The sequence below is a fragment of the Triticum urartu genome, chromosome 2A (genome assembly GCF_056163025.1).
Source record: "Triticum urartu cultivar PI428250 chromosome 2A, HENAU_Tu73, whole genome shotgun sequence".
Lineage (NCBI taxonomy): Eukaryota > Viridiplantae > Streptophyta > Magnoliopsida > Poales > Poaceae > Triticum > Triticum urartu.
This window is the reverse complement of record NC_141874.1, coordinates 40,016,381-40,031,285: the sequence shown is the minus strand read 5'-3', so window position 1 is coordinate 40,031,285 and position 14,905 is coordinate 40,016,381. Positions and strand designations below refer to the sequence as shown.

Here is a 14,905-nt window from a genome sequence, read left to right as displayed (position 1 = left end):
CCAGTTTTCAGGACTTAGTTTTGTTGAATGGTTTACACTTTTGAAAACTTAACATTCAGAATTCACACTTCCAAAAATTTGAAAGTATCATTTGAACTCCTAAAATTTTAGAACTTTCACTAGAAAAAAACGGCCACGTGTGCATGAGCCCCACCAGGAGGAAGAGGAGAGATGAGAGAGAAGGGGAAAACATGTGTGGCCCCCACATTTGACAACCAGTATTGTCAACATTGTCACAAAAAGAACAAGTAGGGTTATCCAAGAAACTAATTAATGGAGTGCTTTTTTACGTGATTAGCGAGGTACATATTTTTGTGTGTAGCGCCTGCTTCGAAGTGAAGAGAAGAACTTTATCGGTCGATCGGTCGAGGATTTGCGGGAGATGAGAAGCGCACTTGAACAGAAGCAGATCGATCTAGGGTTCTACCTCTGGAGAAGTTGCGCTGAGAATGGGCGCGCTCCACCAAAAACAGGCCACGTTCTCTCATCAAAAGAAAGAAAGAAACAGGCCACGTTTTTTGTTCTGTTTTTTAGGGGGGAAACAGGCCACGTTTTGTTGAGCGATGCGCTGGGTCTCGCAAATGGGCTGGCCCATTCGCTCTGGCTCACTGCGTGTTACTGGGTTTTTTTTATTATTAGGTTTTTCTCAAAAAAATAGTAGGTTCTCCTGAAAAATAAATGTTTATTGGCATCTCCTCTTCTTCAGTAAGGAAAAGTCTATGTTTCACTCCTCGCCACCAAAATCAGAAAATGTAGCTGCCGGCGGTGCCTGATGTTTTATTTCACTTTAGCAGCTGAACCTCGTAACTTACTCATGCGTGCGCGCGTGTTCAAAAAATTTCCACTAAGCAATCTTTACTGCTGGTTCAACATGGGAAGAAAACCACAATCTTTACTCATTTGTAGTTCCCCTCGATAATAAAATGTAAGGCATTTTTTAAGCCATATGCAAAACCAAAAAAACCCTTGCATTTTGGTACAGAGGTGCTTACCGACATGGCAGAACAGCTAAAGACAGATCGGAATAAGAACCGGCGTCATGCTGCCTATTTTGCAGCCACAGCGAAATAGAGAACAACTGCGCCGCAAAGGGACGTCAAAGACAACATCTAGACCACAAACTAGCCAAATTTGCAAAAGCCGGCATGCAATCGGTTGCAAGACGCAAAATACCATCGCTAGCTCGTTTGTTTCTTCTACTTTACACGACAATCTCTAGGGCAACAACATCTAAGAGCTTGCAAATTAAGAGGCTGAGTTGGTTTTGGAAACCAGAGCAGACAGATACATGGTTATCTGCTCCCAGTCTGATACATCCCATCCATCATGAGATAAATCTTGCACCCAACAGATAGCACAGCCACCGACTTGGCCGCAATCAGTCGGTCTTCATTGCCTCCGCATGATAGGATTCCAGGTCTTTGTCCAGGTCATCTGCGCTTTTCTCTGCCCCCTTCCTACCCCGACCGCGGACCCGGCCCCGGAACTGACCGCGGCCCCTGCCTCGGCCCTGGAACTGAGCCTGTGACGGAGCATAGCCCCTGCCTCCGCCTCGTCCCGCTTGGAAAGCACCACGTCCAGCTTGGAATGCACCACGATTCAACCTGGTGGTAGGATTACTGGAACGGCAGATTGAGAGTGAGAAAATTTAAAAAGATTAAAACCAAACACAACAATTCCTGTCTGTTTTGAGGGCATCAACTCAAAGAAACAACATGACTAAAATAGATACATACATCTGAAATAGCAATTTGTCCAATGGCACGGGCAACATGGCTGCTTCATGCTATAAATTTAGTAACATGCATGATCTGAACCTTTTGTGTCATGTTTTTTTTCTTGAAAGAAAGAAAATGCTCACTAATCACAGTTGATCACGCAAGTTGAGAGCAGAATGTGTCAAAAGAAATTTATTCATAGGTCCTAGTATTGCTGGTAATAAACAGCTAACAATACAAACAACGACACAAGGATAAACTACACGAGCCAAATAATTGCTAGTAACAAACTGAATTGCCACATTAAAAGTCATCAAAATCATTAGAAGCTTTACCTCAAAGGCCTAGTGCTGGAACCACCACCACGCCGACCCGTTTCAGGCCTGAAATGTAACATTTGTTCAGATACAACAAAATAGTGTGGATATATGACCACATACACACACCAAAAATACTGCTAACTAAAAAAATATGTAAAAACATAGTTAACAACCGTTTGTAATGCAGGAGTTTAACAGGAAACAGTTCAAGTCCGATAGGATTCAATAAAAAATCTCATATTCCAAACAGGCTCTTACAACTTGGATCTGCTTACTGGCAAATGATTTGCACTTGTGGTAATCGAACTTCAGTAAATTTGACAACTACATGACTAAAATGCAGAAGTTGCTGATCAGACAAATAGAAGATGGCAGATTAGCATGAAATTGGTTGACAAACAAAAAAAGGAGAGGGTGGTTTCCACTGTGGGCAAGCAATTAGTGTTAAAAACATTGGACAAAGAAACAATGCATTGGCATAGGCTGAGGCTGAGGCAGAGCGGTGATCCAGCTGATGTTTTAAGTTACATACTAGAAGAGAAAACCAGCAAAGTTCAGGCAACATAAGAACATCACTGAACTCGTCAAAGCAAAATATCCAACACGCCCATCGAACACACTTCTGGTGGCAGATGTATAGAACATTGAAAAAAAATCATGAATGGTGAATTAGGCAAATTTGAAATTTTCACTCACGTCATAACAACCGTTCTCGTAGCTCTACCATTAGATGCCCCGACAACATTTATACGAGGTGTCATAGACAAACCCAGGTCACTTCCAATGACCTCAATCTTCATAGATTTTCCATCAAGCAGAACATTATTATAACGTTTCAATGCAGCAATTGCATCACTCCTCCTTGTAAATACCACCTCCGCTGTGCCCTTCAAAAAATAAAAATAAAAATAAAATAGTGAGTACAAAATGTTTCTAGATAAATAATAAATACAAACAAGTATTCAAGTAAACTTAATCTAAAACTATAAACTTATTGTCTTCACTAGCTAAAAAGATAAGGTATAGGCATGCATTCAACCATCTTTTGCACCCAAGGTAAAAATACGAGAAGAAACTAACTAAATACTAGACCTATATTTCCTCTTCTACGTTAAGTCTCCCTCGTTAAAAGACGCACACCAATACAAGTGATGTCCAATAACAACAGCTACAAAGTAGGCTTTTAACTAAAAAAATAGAATAAGGATATGCAAACAAGAACTAATCCCAGCGGGGCGTTTACCTCGCCAACACTTAGATCCAGCTCTACCCAAATTTCTTTGGTTCACCCCAACATTACCCACTTGTTTGACTTGCCCTTTCCTTATCCAAATGATACCAAATGCAAGATAATAGATTTTCTAACAAGTTGTCATCGCTAACATATAATTAAGCTGTGAATATATATTCATCTAGAGCAAACAGAAACTGCTGAAGGGACAACGCAAAAAGGTTTCAATATCCTCTGAAAGCAACTCAACATATATGTATCATTTTTACTCTCCATATAGTATTAAAATGGTGAACTTTTCATTCAAGGTGAAGTAAAAAAAAAAATAAGTCACTTTGAGTTTTCATATAGAACATATGATGCATAGAAATTTCTTTAAAAGTAGGCTAAATATGCTCAAGACTTCAAGCTGAAATGCCAAAAGAGTTACGAACATTTTGGCGACCATAACCATCAAAGTGAACAGCAAAGCGTTTCAAATGACCAACTTCTGAAAACAGCTCCTGAAAGGCAAATTAAAAATAGGTTAGTGTAATAGTTAATATATAGCAATCTAGGACTGGTAAATTCAGGCTGTCTACTTGCTTCACCAACCTTTATATCCTCATTGGAAACACGATAGTCCAAGTTTGAAATGTACAATTTTGTACCAGTTTCGATTCCACTAGCCGCCATACTATCACTAAATAGATCAGGTCTCCAGGTCATGTCTTTGGTTCTGCTAAAAGACTGAAAAATGCCAAATGACCAGCATGTGAGGAAACATGTCTGTCATAGAAGAAGGCCACCTCAAACTTTTGAGATGATCATGATAACTATTAGGAACCACTTGGAATATGCATCAACCATTGTGTAGCAACAAGCTACCGAAGAACAGCCAAGCTATGAAATACTGCATAAAGCTAATGATTGAGAGGAAAAGAGTTCCAACAATATCACATATTTCGAAAGCCAAATATATAAATCGCTTAAGCTCTTCCTCAGGAGACAGCCCAGAAGCACACCACTGGAGTACAGTCCAGAACTGTCTGAGGAGCAGCACATTGCAGTTCCAATAACCATTAGTGTCTCATGTACCATACACATCGAATCATGGAACTCCATAAAGTTTCAAACATAGCAACAAGATCAGCAGAGACTCTTGCTTCAGTGCCACATTAACCAGACACATAAAATTGCAAGGATTGCATGAATTTTCTTTTTCATGTATTTCCCCCTTCATGTGTTTGATGAACAGGTGGTATCCTTCAAAGTATCCGTTAGATGTATTCATCACAGTTACTTCTGTCACCCATAAATGAAAGCTTGGCGGTGCTCTACCCAACAAAGTATTCATCAGAATACCAAAGTTAATTCTGCCCCTCTACATGATCAATGAGATGCTCTAGCCAACAAAGGCCCCATTAACAGTAAACAACACTGTTACTACTGCTCCTCCATATAAAGATCTCAGGGATGCTCTCCACTCTCATCATTCAGTTTTCTACTTTATTCAGGAATCTGACCATGAACAAAAATGAAGTGACAGGTTTGGCCTTGCCTTAGCAATAATGCGTGCAGATGGTCGAGCGTTAATCCCAAGTGGTCCTCGAGGAGGAAACCCTGATCTCCCACGCATGGCATATCCACCTCGTCCTCCTCCTTGAAAACGCTCACTACCCCTATCTCCACCTCTTCTTGCATAAAATGACATCCTGAGTTGTTTCAGTCTACAGCAGATAAGACAAGTCTTGAACAATACAATGACAATCTGCAAAACAGATAATAGCTTCAAGAGTTAGAGATGAACATTGCTCTATAATCCAAACCCATAAGAAACTAAACAAGCATGTAAGTTGTAACAGAAGATGAATTTACAATGCTGCCAACTGTAAGGGGGGAAATGCAGATAACATGCCTGCTCCATTAAAATACATCCATATGTATACATAAATAACAAAAGTAAAACTTATCAAGCAGCAAATGCAAATAAAAAAAGGACAACAAGCAGAAAATGCAAATAAGAGAAGGCAAACAAGTAGCAAATGCAGTTATTAAAACAAGAATAAAGAAAGCGTTGGGCGTTAATTTTGCATTTTGCCACCGCCTAGTGCTTATATCGCCTAAGTGCACGCCTACACGATTAAGCGCTAGGCATTTTGTTGTCCCCAAGCACCTAGGCACACTTAAGCGCACGCCTAGGAGCATTTTTTTATACTGATAAAAAAAAGAACGACCTGCATCAAAAGGATTATACTAATCATAATAAATACTTCGGTAGAAAGATCCAATCCAAAGAAATCTCCAGAGTTTGGTGCCAATCATAAACAAATGATAGCCAACCTGGCACTATCAAGACAATGCACTAATGAATTATTCATGCATCTTAGTATCTGTACTAATAATACTATTCCAATGTTTACAGAGGAAAACATTTGTTTACAGAGGGAGTATACTATTTACAACTTACTACAACATTAAATCTGGTAGGATTTCTAAAGCTATCACAGATTTCTGTAGGCAGGGTTAGATCACACTGTGCATAAGCAATGCTTGGAAAGAACTTGTGAGCCAGATAATTCCCCGGTCAGGACACACTATTTGGGAATCACCATTTTTGAGTATCCAGGAAAAACGAATTCAAACCACCAACAGCGTGTCCGAACTGACAAGAACCAGGAGGTTGTACACAAATGTCTTACTGTAGATCCTAACCCTGACTCCAGGGTTCCGGTGTCAGCGTCAGTGTGCGTGGGTTTGTAACCGATCTGAATTATCAATGAAGAAATAAGTTATCAGTGTCCTCCTCTCTGTCATCTTCCTCCCAAATCTTCTCTCTTCTGACCCCTGCTGTTCTTCGCCAGATCCGCTACACCAAACCCAATCAAATCATAGGCTAGGCCATGACATACATCAATCCCCTCCTATCTGCATCTAGAATTTAACCCACGAGCGCACAGGCATAAGCGGATGCTGCGGCTCAGTGGCAAGCTACTGCACAACCCAGCAAGCCACGAATTGCAACCTAAATCCGCCGCACTCCCTCGCCCAGCAATGTTCGAACTGTCAATCCCAGCGGACACTGCCCGACCAAAGCGGATCGAACAAGGAAACAACACGAGCACCGGGTGAGTCGAGCTAGGGGGCTGGGGTTTCGCTCGAATCAAAACCCTAGCTAGACCCTCGTCCAGTGGCGGCGGACGGAAGAAAATTAGAGGTTGCGCGGACGGGTATGGCCTGTACGCACCTGTGCTGCCGCCGACGCTTCTGCCGCACCGGTGCTGCTGCCGCCGTCGCCGTCAACCGTCGCCGCTGCTGCCTGGCGGCGCTGGCTGTCTCTTGGGGAGTCGGGAGGAATTGGTCTCTCTGTTCGCTCGTCAGCTCCAGGCTGAAGCTAGCGTTGGTCCAGTCCAGCCAAGGTCAGCTCACGGCCCAAATAATATCGGCCTACCGGGCCCTTCCTGCCACGGTGCAACCCATTTTCCGGGGATGGTTTCTCCGAAATCACTATTATTAAGGGTACCGTGTTTCTCAAAAAAAAACTACGTATTATTAAGGGTACCTCTGGTAAAGGTCACTCACACCTTGTATAGCATTTTTTTTCTAAATGCGGTACAATTAAGTCACTCATATACATGAGCATACACTCACCCCTATGAACGCATGCACACACACTTCTCTAGCGTTGACAAATGACACATCATAGGTGAGACACTTATTGCCTTCTCTTAAACGGCATGTCCGAATCACAAATTGTTGTCATCATTGTGTTTTGGCGTTTAGATCTTTGAAACTAAATCCCATATTAATAAATTTGGATGATTTTTTCCGAAATAGAAGCAAAAAATGGAACCCAGAAAAGCACAAAAACAGGGGGAAACAAAATTGAATAGAAACTAAAACAAGAAACCAGAAGCACAACCATGCTCCACACGGAAACAAATTTTGTGTTTCTTTTTACTTTTCTGAAAACACAATTATGCTTCACTGTGAAGCACAACTGTGCTTTTCACTTTCGAGAAGCACAATTTTCTGAGCACAGCTATGCTTTTTTTCACTTTTCGGGAAGTACATGTGAGCTTTGTCGTGTAGCATAGCTATGCTATGCTTTTCACTTTTCAAGAAGTATAGTTTGAAGCACAACTGTCCGCTACAGGAAGCCCTAGAGGGTACCCGTTGATTAGTTGCCTCGGATTTCTTTCTTGGTAGTTTTTGATGTACTGGACTAGATTCTTTTCCTCCTTCGAGAGGTATTCATCAAGGAAATCAGAGAAGTTCTAAACTTGTATTCCAATGCCTCGGATCAAAGAGTAAATTTGGAGAAATTTTCTGTATTCTTTAGCAAGGGTTGTCCCAATGACTTGAAGGCTGAAGTGAAGCAAGTTTTAGAGGTACAATCAGTAGCACTTATTGAATAAAAAATACCTCAATATGCCTACAGAGGTGTGAAGATCGAAGAATGGTGTATTCAGGTATGTGAAGGATCGATTGTGGAAAAGAATAAAAGGGTGATTGAACAATTATTTTTTGTGCCTGGAAAGGGGGGTTCTTACAAAAATCAGTAGCACAAGCTTTGCCCACATAAGCTATGGGGTGCTTCAAACTTCCTAGGGGGCTTGTGTGAACACACTGACTCCGAGTTGAGAAAGTTTTGGTGGGGAACCAAGGAAGGTAAAAGGAAAACAACTTGGATTTCACGGAAAGGACATGTGTGAACCAAAGTATTTGGGAGGAATGTGGTTTAGGAAAATTGAGTTGTTTAACTTGGCGTTATTGGCAAACAAGGATGGAGAATTCTTCAGGAAATCAAATTATCGAAAAGCTCGGATCCTTAAGGTTGCATATTTTTCCAATACGGATTTCTTCAATCCATAATTGGGGCTGCGACCGTCATAGATTTGGAGATCAATCCTAGAGGGAAGAGATATCTTGAAACAAGGACTAATAAAGGAGAATTGGGGGGGAGAGAAACCACTCACATCTAGAACGACAATTTGTTACTAAGGAATGACATGATGAGGCCTTTTGCACTAGTAAAAGAGGATTGCCCAACTAGGGTATGTGAATTAACTCACCAAGCATCTAGGGCATGGAATATGGAGATGTTGCAGTACCATCTTCTCCTTGTTGATGTGGAGGTAGAACGTCAAATTCCACTACCGTTGACCAACATGGAGGACTGCTGGGCGTGGACAGTGGAGAATTTTGGGACCTTTTTGGTATGCAGTGCATACCATCATACGCATAACAAAAGAGAAGCTTGGCTTGATGGCAGCTCTTGAAGTTCTAGTATGAAGAAGGAGGAGATAGCTTGGACAAAACTTGGAGACATAAGATCCCGGGCAAGACAAAGGTCGCGTGGAGGCCGGCAAGGCAAAGTCTGTCTACAGTCGATGTTTTGTACCACAGAAATATGTCTACCGAAAATAAGTGTATGTTCTGTGAAGAGAGGATTCTTGGAGGCATTCTTTGTACCACAGAAAAATGTCTACCAAAAATGATGTGATAACAAGATGCCAACTAGGTTCTTCAGATAACTGTAATGCATTGACAAGTGAAAAGGATATCAATACTAGAGAAACTAATGTAGTACAGATCAAAGTTGGTGTGTGATAATCTATGTAGGTTTTTTTAGAACTTGTCAACACTAAACAGATGTATCTAAGTTAGTCTAATAATATATTCAAGTAAGAAAGAGACCTCTGAACAGAAAACAAGTTATCTCGAAAGGAAGATGATGTTGTAGGTGTGCATGATTAATCTTCTTTGATAGCTTATGAACATAAGCTAAAGGTATGCACTATTTGTCTTTATGAAATTTTATTATACTTGCATTATATGTTTTTATTTGAACTTTTGCAGTTTAATCTACAATAATCATTTATTTTGTATTTTGAATGTCTCTGCAATGCATTAGATGGCTGGCATATGAACCTATACAAGAGGGATTAGCATGCTCATGTAAATTGACACATTGTACTCATATGTCATCATTAGAATCAAAAAGTGCCAACTGATAATGGAAGAACTCCTCTTATTGCATAATAAAGTAAGGAAACCATTTGATACAACCACACCGAGCAAGCGCCCAGCCTCTGCATAACAAGATGCACACAGACAACACATCTAGACAAAAGAAAAATAAACCATTTTACTGGAAAAGGGGGGGAAACTAAGATGGAGGAAGTATTATCTGAAACTACACCGCCACCCATGGTTGAAGAAAACCTCTATGCCCGTAAGCTTCAGCCAAGTAGACACCATGGAAAATAGGTCTCTATCACCCGGTATCTTCAAAATAGACCAAGTATGGAGCCGGTATGTACATGCGTGAATAACTAGCACGAGAGTTGAAACACATTTTTTAATTAAAAACCACATCATTCCTAGAATGCCACAGAGTCCAACACGAGGCTCCCCCCCCCCCCCAACAAATATGTGAATGGAACTTTTTGTCAATACCCCTCAACTAGTTGACAATCATATTATGTGCGCTATTGGATGGCTAGATGTTTGAAGCTATATGGCCTATGGACCATACCAAACAAGCATGCTTACATTCAAAGAATGTGTGTTTAATGGACTCGTTACGAGGACAAAAGGCACAATGCTTACTACCTTTCTAGTTTCAACATGCGAGGTTGTCCTTACTCAAGACTATCCTTTGATGCATGAACCATAGGAATATCTGAGACATAGTTTTAGCTTCCACGGTTTTTATTATCCACATATACATCAGTGTGAGCCATCATCATGTATAACAATTTTATGTCAAACTTTCCATTCTATTGTGAGTTTCATTTGAAAATGCCAGGCTCATTAGACAACTCGATGGGCTCCAAGTGTCATTCCATGTTGCAAGGTGGGATGTCAATAAACCCTACGGAAAGAAACATGCTCGGTTTGTCCCAAGACATGTGCCATTAAAAAATGGTTATTCATAAGGCTATTGTAATAAAGAGTTGCAATTGAAAACCCCAACTAATATAAGAGTGAACTTTAGAGGAGGTTTTTGTATATTGGCCAGAGACGGTTTCCCGTTCCGCATCTAAGCATGTGTCATTAATATTTGTAGTATGAGAGGCGGATGGATAACCACATGTAATGATTTCACACTACAAGCGGTTTCCAAAGGCAAACGACCTTCAATACTTTGAACACTAGAGATGTAACTTTTCTTTTAGAACCACCTCCAATTCACCAACATTTCATGCGGTTTCTGGAACATAACTTTCTGTATTTCCATATACGAGGTGGAATTTTGGTTTTTCTTTCGGCCAACACTCATAATACAACAACTATTTCCATTTCGGAGGTGGAAGTCTAGATTTTTGTTGCGGCTTGCTCTCATATACACTCACAAAATTTCACAATACATCCATATTCATCTCATAATTGCATTGCATTGCATTTCATACATTCATATATGTCCAAATCAGAAGTTGCAGATTTCACATTCTAGTCAGTGCTTCAACTCAATGGGAATGGCTTGGGGTGGTGAGTTCAGTAAAGACCTCAGCTTCTCGGATTGGAGGCGAAAATCGGTGACACAATCACACATGTAATACACATAAGTTTGTGCAAGGGGTGCGGTAGGCATTGAATATCATTTTAATAAATGCAGACAAGTTCAAATAGATGGCAAACTTATAGATGTTGCAGTGCGCTTCCGACTAATCTTGTTTGTGCAGTGCACATAAATTATAAATTAGAGTCACGTGACCGATGATCAGTTTGCCCCATCTCCCCGTGCGCTTCTCCTATCGGGGCGACATATGCCACATGATCAGGCAAAGGTGAAGGCATACGCATGTCCACTTGGAAAGGAGGCGAGAATGCAATGACACCAATGGGGTGAGAAGGTGACCGCGGAGCAGGAGCCCGGACAATGGAATTCATGAGTTGTTCGGGGAACGACCATACCGCCCGATCGGGGGAAGTTGTAAATATGCATCAGTTGCAGGACCAGGAAGATAGAAAGGCCATCTTTCTCTCTCTCACACACACTCTCTATATGTTCCTTAATTAAGCGGAGCGTACACGTCAGCAATTTGCTTACGTGGCACACAAGTAAGCTATGGTACCATGAGAGAGAGAGAGAGAGAGAGAGAGAGCGAGCGCTATGTTAAGTATAGCTGACGAAGGGTTTGCAATTTCCATTGCAGACCGCAATCAAAAAAGGAAAAAATGAGTTCCCGGACGTGACAGTAACCGACAATGCAAGCTGAACTCAGGTCGGTCGATTCCGTGGCGGCCACGTACGTCGGTTCCCGCTCGCTATATATGTACCCCCACCGCGACGCCGTGAAGCCTCCATCCAGAGCCCCGGCGGCCAGCCATCGACTCGATCCAGCCGACTCGCTCGATCTCCGATCAGATCGGCCGAGGAAGCTTGATCGATCGATCGCCGCCGTTGCCACGCACGCTCGTAGCGCCATGGAGCCGAAGAAGGACTACAGCACGGCGATCCTGGAGCGCAAGAAGGCGCCGAACCGGCTGGTGGTGGACGACGCGGAGGGCGGGGTCGCCGTCGACAGCTCGACGGTGGCGCTGAGCCCCGGCACCATGGACGCGCTCGACCTCTTCAACGGCGACGTGGTGGCGCTCCGCGGCAAGCGCCGCCGCGAGACCGTCTGCTACGCCGCCAAGGACGCGTCGTGCCCCGACGGCCTGGCGCGCGTCAACCGCGTCGTCCGCGGCAACCTGCGCCTCCGCCTCGGCGACCTCGTCACCGTCGTCCCCTGCCCCGGCGTCAAGGACGCCGCCCGCGTCGCCATCTCCCCCTTCGAGGACTCCGTCGACGGCATCAGCGGCAACCTCTTCGACGCCTACGTCAAGCGTAAGTCCTCTCTCTAGTAACCGTCGTCAACCATTTCTTGAGCTGTCGATTGATTCTTGCGTCTTCTTGAGCTGTTGATTGATTCTTTCTGCTCTGCGCGTGGATGGATGGATTTGCAGCCTACTTCATTGGCGCGCGGCGGCCGGTGCGCAAGGGCGACCGGTTCGTGGTGCACGGCCACATGCACGCCGTGGAGTTCAAGGTGGTTGACACGGACCCCGACGAGTGCGTCATCGTGGCGGCCGGCACGCAGGTCTTCTGCGACGACGCCAGCCCGGTCAAGCGGGAGGACGAGGAGAGGCTCGACGGCCCGGGCTACGACGACGTCGGCGGCGTCCGCAAGCAGCTCGCGCAGATCCGGGAGCTGGTCGAGCTGCCGCTGCGCCACCCCAAGCTCTTCAAGACGCTGGGCGTGAAGCCGCCCAAGGGGATCCTGCTCTACGGCCCGCCCGGCACCGGCAAGACGCTGCTGGCGCGCGCCATCGCGGCCGAGTCGGGCGCCAACTTCGTGGTCGTCAACGGGCCGGAGATCATGTCCATGATGGCCGGCCAGAGCGAGGACAACCTGCGCGAGGTGTTCGCCGAGGCCGAGGCCCAGGCGCCGTCCATCATCTTCATGGACGAGATCGACGCCATCGCGCCCAACCGCGAGAAGACGCACGGCGAGGTGGAGCGCCGCGTCGTGTCCCAGCTGCTCACGCTCATGGACGGCCTCCGCCCGCGCGCGCAGGTCATGGTCATCGGCGCCACCAACCGCCCCAATAGCCTCGACCCCGCGCTCCGGCGCTTCGGCCGCTTCGACAAGGAGATCGACATCGGCGTGCCCGACGAGGTCGGCCGCCTCGAGATCCTCCGCATCCACTCCAAGGACATGCCCCTCTCGGACGACGTCGACCTGGAGCGCATCGGCAAGGACACGCACGGCTTCGTCGGCGCCGACCTCGCCGCGCTCTGCTCGGAGGCGGCCTTCCAGTGCATCCGCCAGAAGATGGACGTGATCGACCTCGAGGCGGACACCATCGACGTGGAGGTGCTCAACTCCATGTCGGTGATCATGGACGACCTGGTGCACGCCAAGGAGGTGACCAAGCCGTCGGCGCTGCGGGAGACGGGGCTGGTGGAGGTCCCCAAGGTGTCGTGGGAGGACGTGGGCGGCCTGGAGGACGTCAAGCGGGAGCTCCAGGAGACGGTGCAGTACCCGGTGGAGCACCCGGAGATGTTCGAGTTCTTCGGCATGGAGCCGTCGCGGGGCGTGCTCTTCTACGGCCCGCCGGGCTGCGGCAAGACGCTGCTGGCCAAGGCCATCGCCAGGGAGTGCAAGGCCAACTTCATCAGCGTCAAGGGCCCGGAGCTGCTCACCATGTGGTTCGGCGAGAGCGAGTCGAACGTCCGCGACCTGTTCGACAAGGCGCGCCAGTCGGCGCCCTGCGTCCTCTTCTTCGACGAGCTGGACTCGATCGCCGTCAAGCGCGGCAACAGCGTGGGCGACGCGGGCGGCACGTCGGACCGGGTGCTGAACCAGCTGCTCACGGAGATGGACGGGATCAACGCCAAGAAGACGGTGTTCGTGATCGGGGCCACCAACCGGCCGGACATCATCGACCCGGCGCTGCTCCGGCCGGGGCGGCTCGACCAGCTCATCTACATCCCGCTCCCCGACGAGGCGTCGCGGCTGCAGATCTTCAAGTCGTGCCTGCGCCGGTCCCCGCTGTCCAGGCGCGTCAACCTCCCGGACCTGGCCCGCTCCACGGCAGGGTTCAGCGGCGCCGACATCACGGAGATCTGCCAGCGCGCGTGCAAGCTGGCGGTGCGCGACGTCATCCAGAGGAGCTCGCTCGTCGGCAAGGCCGCGGCCATGGCCGGCGCCGAGATCACCCGGAAGCACTTCCTGGGGGCCATGGAGCACGCGAGGCGGAGCGTCAGCGACCTGGACGTGCTCAAGTACGAGTACTTTGCTCGCAAGTTCAAGCAGGGCGGGAGCTTCGAGGAGGAGGCGCCGCAGCCGCAGGTAGCAGGCCCGCCGCAGGGGCATTTGGAGCTCAAGGCCGCGGAGGACGTCGACGCTTCCATGGACGAGGATTCGCTCTACTGAGGCAAAACATCTAGGATTTGTAATTTGCAGATTTGAACAGCATGGTTCTGCTTTACTTTTACATAGTTTGCGAGAACTTTGCTACGGCTTGTGCTGTGATGAGGCAAGTTATCTCGGATGAACACGCGTGTTAGTTGTTCATCTTTGTTCATTTCAGAGGCATATTTGTTCAATCTTTTCTCAAACATGAAAGATATTGGTATTGATATGATTCTACGAAACGTGCCAAGAGCCGTGAAAGAAATACATAAACACGTACAATGACCTGAATATGTTTACACATGAAGATATCCATGAATGAATTACATAAAGCTGCAATGCATTTCTTCTGTCCTAAAACTCTTTACACGAATTTGGCACAAATCGAAATATAGATATGTTGTGAGTAGCAGATGGCTCTACCCATCTGTTCAATTCCAGGCTCCTGGATCATAGAAGAAGAAAAAACAGGACGTGCACATCAGCTCAGAACGACAGTTGCCACAAATCCCCACAGAAATAATATAATGATGTCATGGTAGATCATAATATGGTTCACTATTGTTGGCACTTACCCAAACATTGAATTAGACTCGGGAACACTGCAACTTCTGACCAAGAGAAGGGGACGCCTTTGGTTGAAGGTATTGCTCGGATTTCTTAACTTTGGGGTGAAAACCCAATGGCGCTTAAGCATCGTTTTCTTTCAGGAGGCGTTGTTGAAGAATCTTTCCCGTTATCCTTGTG

The 14,905-nt window shown here is 45.9% G+C and overlaps 2 protein-coding genes across 3 annotated transcripts; one reads left to right on the top strand and one right to left on the bottom strand.

The window, feature by feature from the left end:
- Window positions 1-1,022: 1,022 nt before the first annotated feature.
- Window positions 1,023-6,656, bottom strand: LOC125535315 (THO complex subunit 4C). 2 transcript variants are annotated; one of them, XM_048698369.2, is made up of 7 exons: window positions 6,496-6,653; window positions 4,810-5,019; window positions 3,864-3,998; window positions 3,704-3,772; window positions 2,735-2,925; window positions 2,054-2,101; window positions 1,023-1,619 (listed from the first exon to the last, which is right to left on the bottom strand). In XM_048698369.2, the coding sequence occupies exons 2-7, from the start codon at window positions 4,960-4,962 to the stop codon at window positions 1,379-1,381; spliced, it is 837 nt and encodes a 278-aa protein (XP_048554326.1). In that variant the 5' UTR covers window positions 4,963-5,019; window positions 6,496-6,653; the 3' UTR covers window positions 1,023-1,378. The 2 variants fall into 2 exon arrangements, with proteins under 2 accessions (XP_048554326.1, XP_048554327.1); XM_048698370.2 differs by lacking the exon at window positions 3,864-3,998 and having other exon boundaries at window positions 6,496-6,656.
- A 4,913-nt stretch (window positions 6,657-11,569) lies between these two features.
- LOC125535313 (cell division cycle protein 48 homolog) lies at window positions 11,570-14,366 on the top strand. The gene is made up of 2 exons (XM_048698368.2): window positions 11,570-12,087; window positions 12,207-14,366. Exons 1-2 carry the CDS (start codon window positions 11,685-11,687, stop codon window positions 14,177-14,179), a joined length of 2,376 nt encoding a protein of 791 aa, XP_048554325.1. The 5' UTR covers window positions 11,570-11,684; the 3' UTR covers window positions 14,180-14,366.
- The last annotated feature ends 539 nt before the right edge of the window (window positions 14,367-14,905 follow it).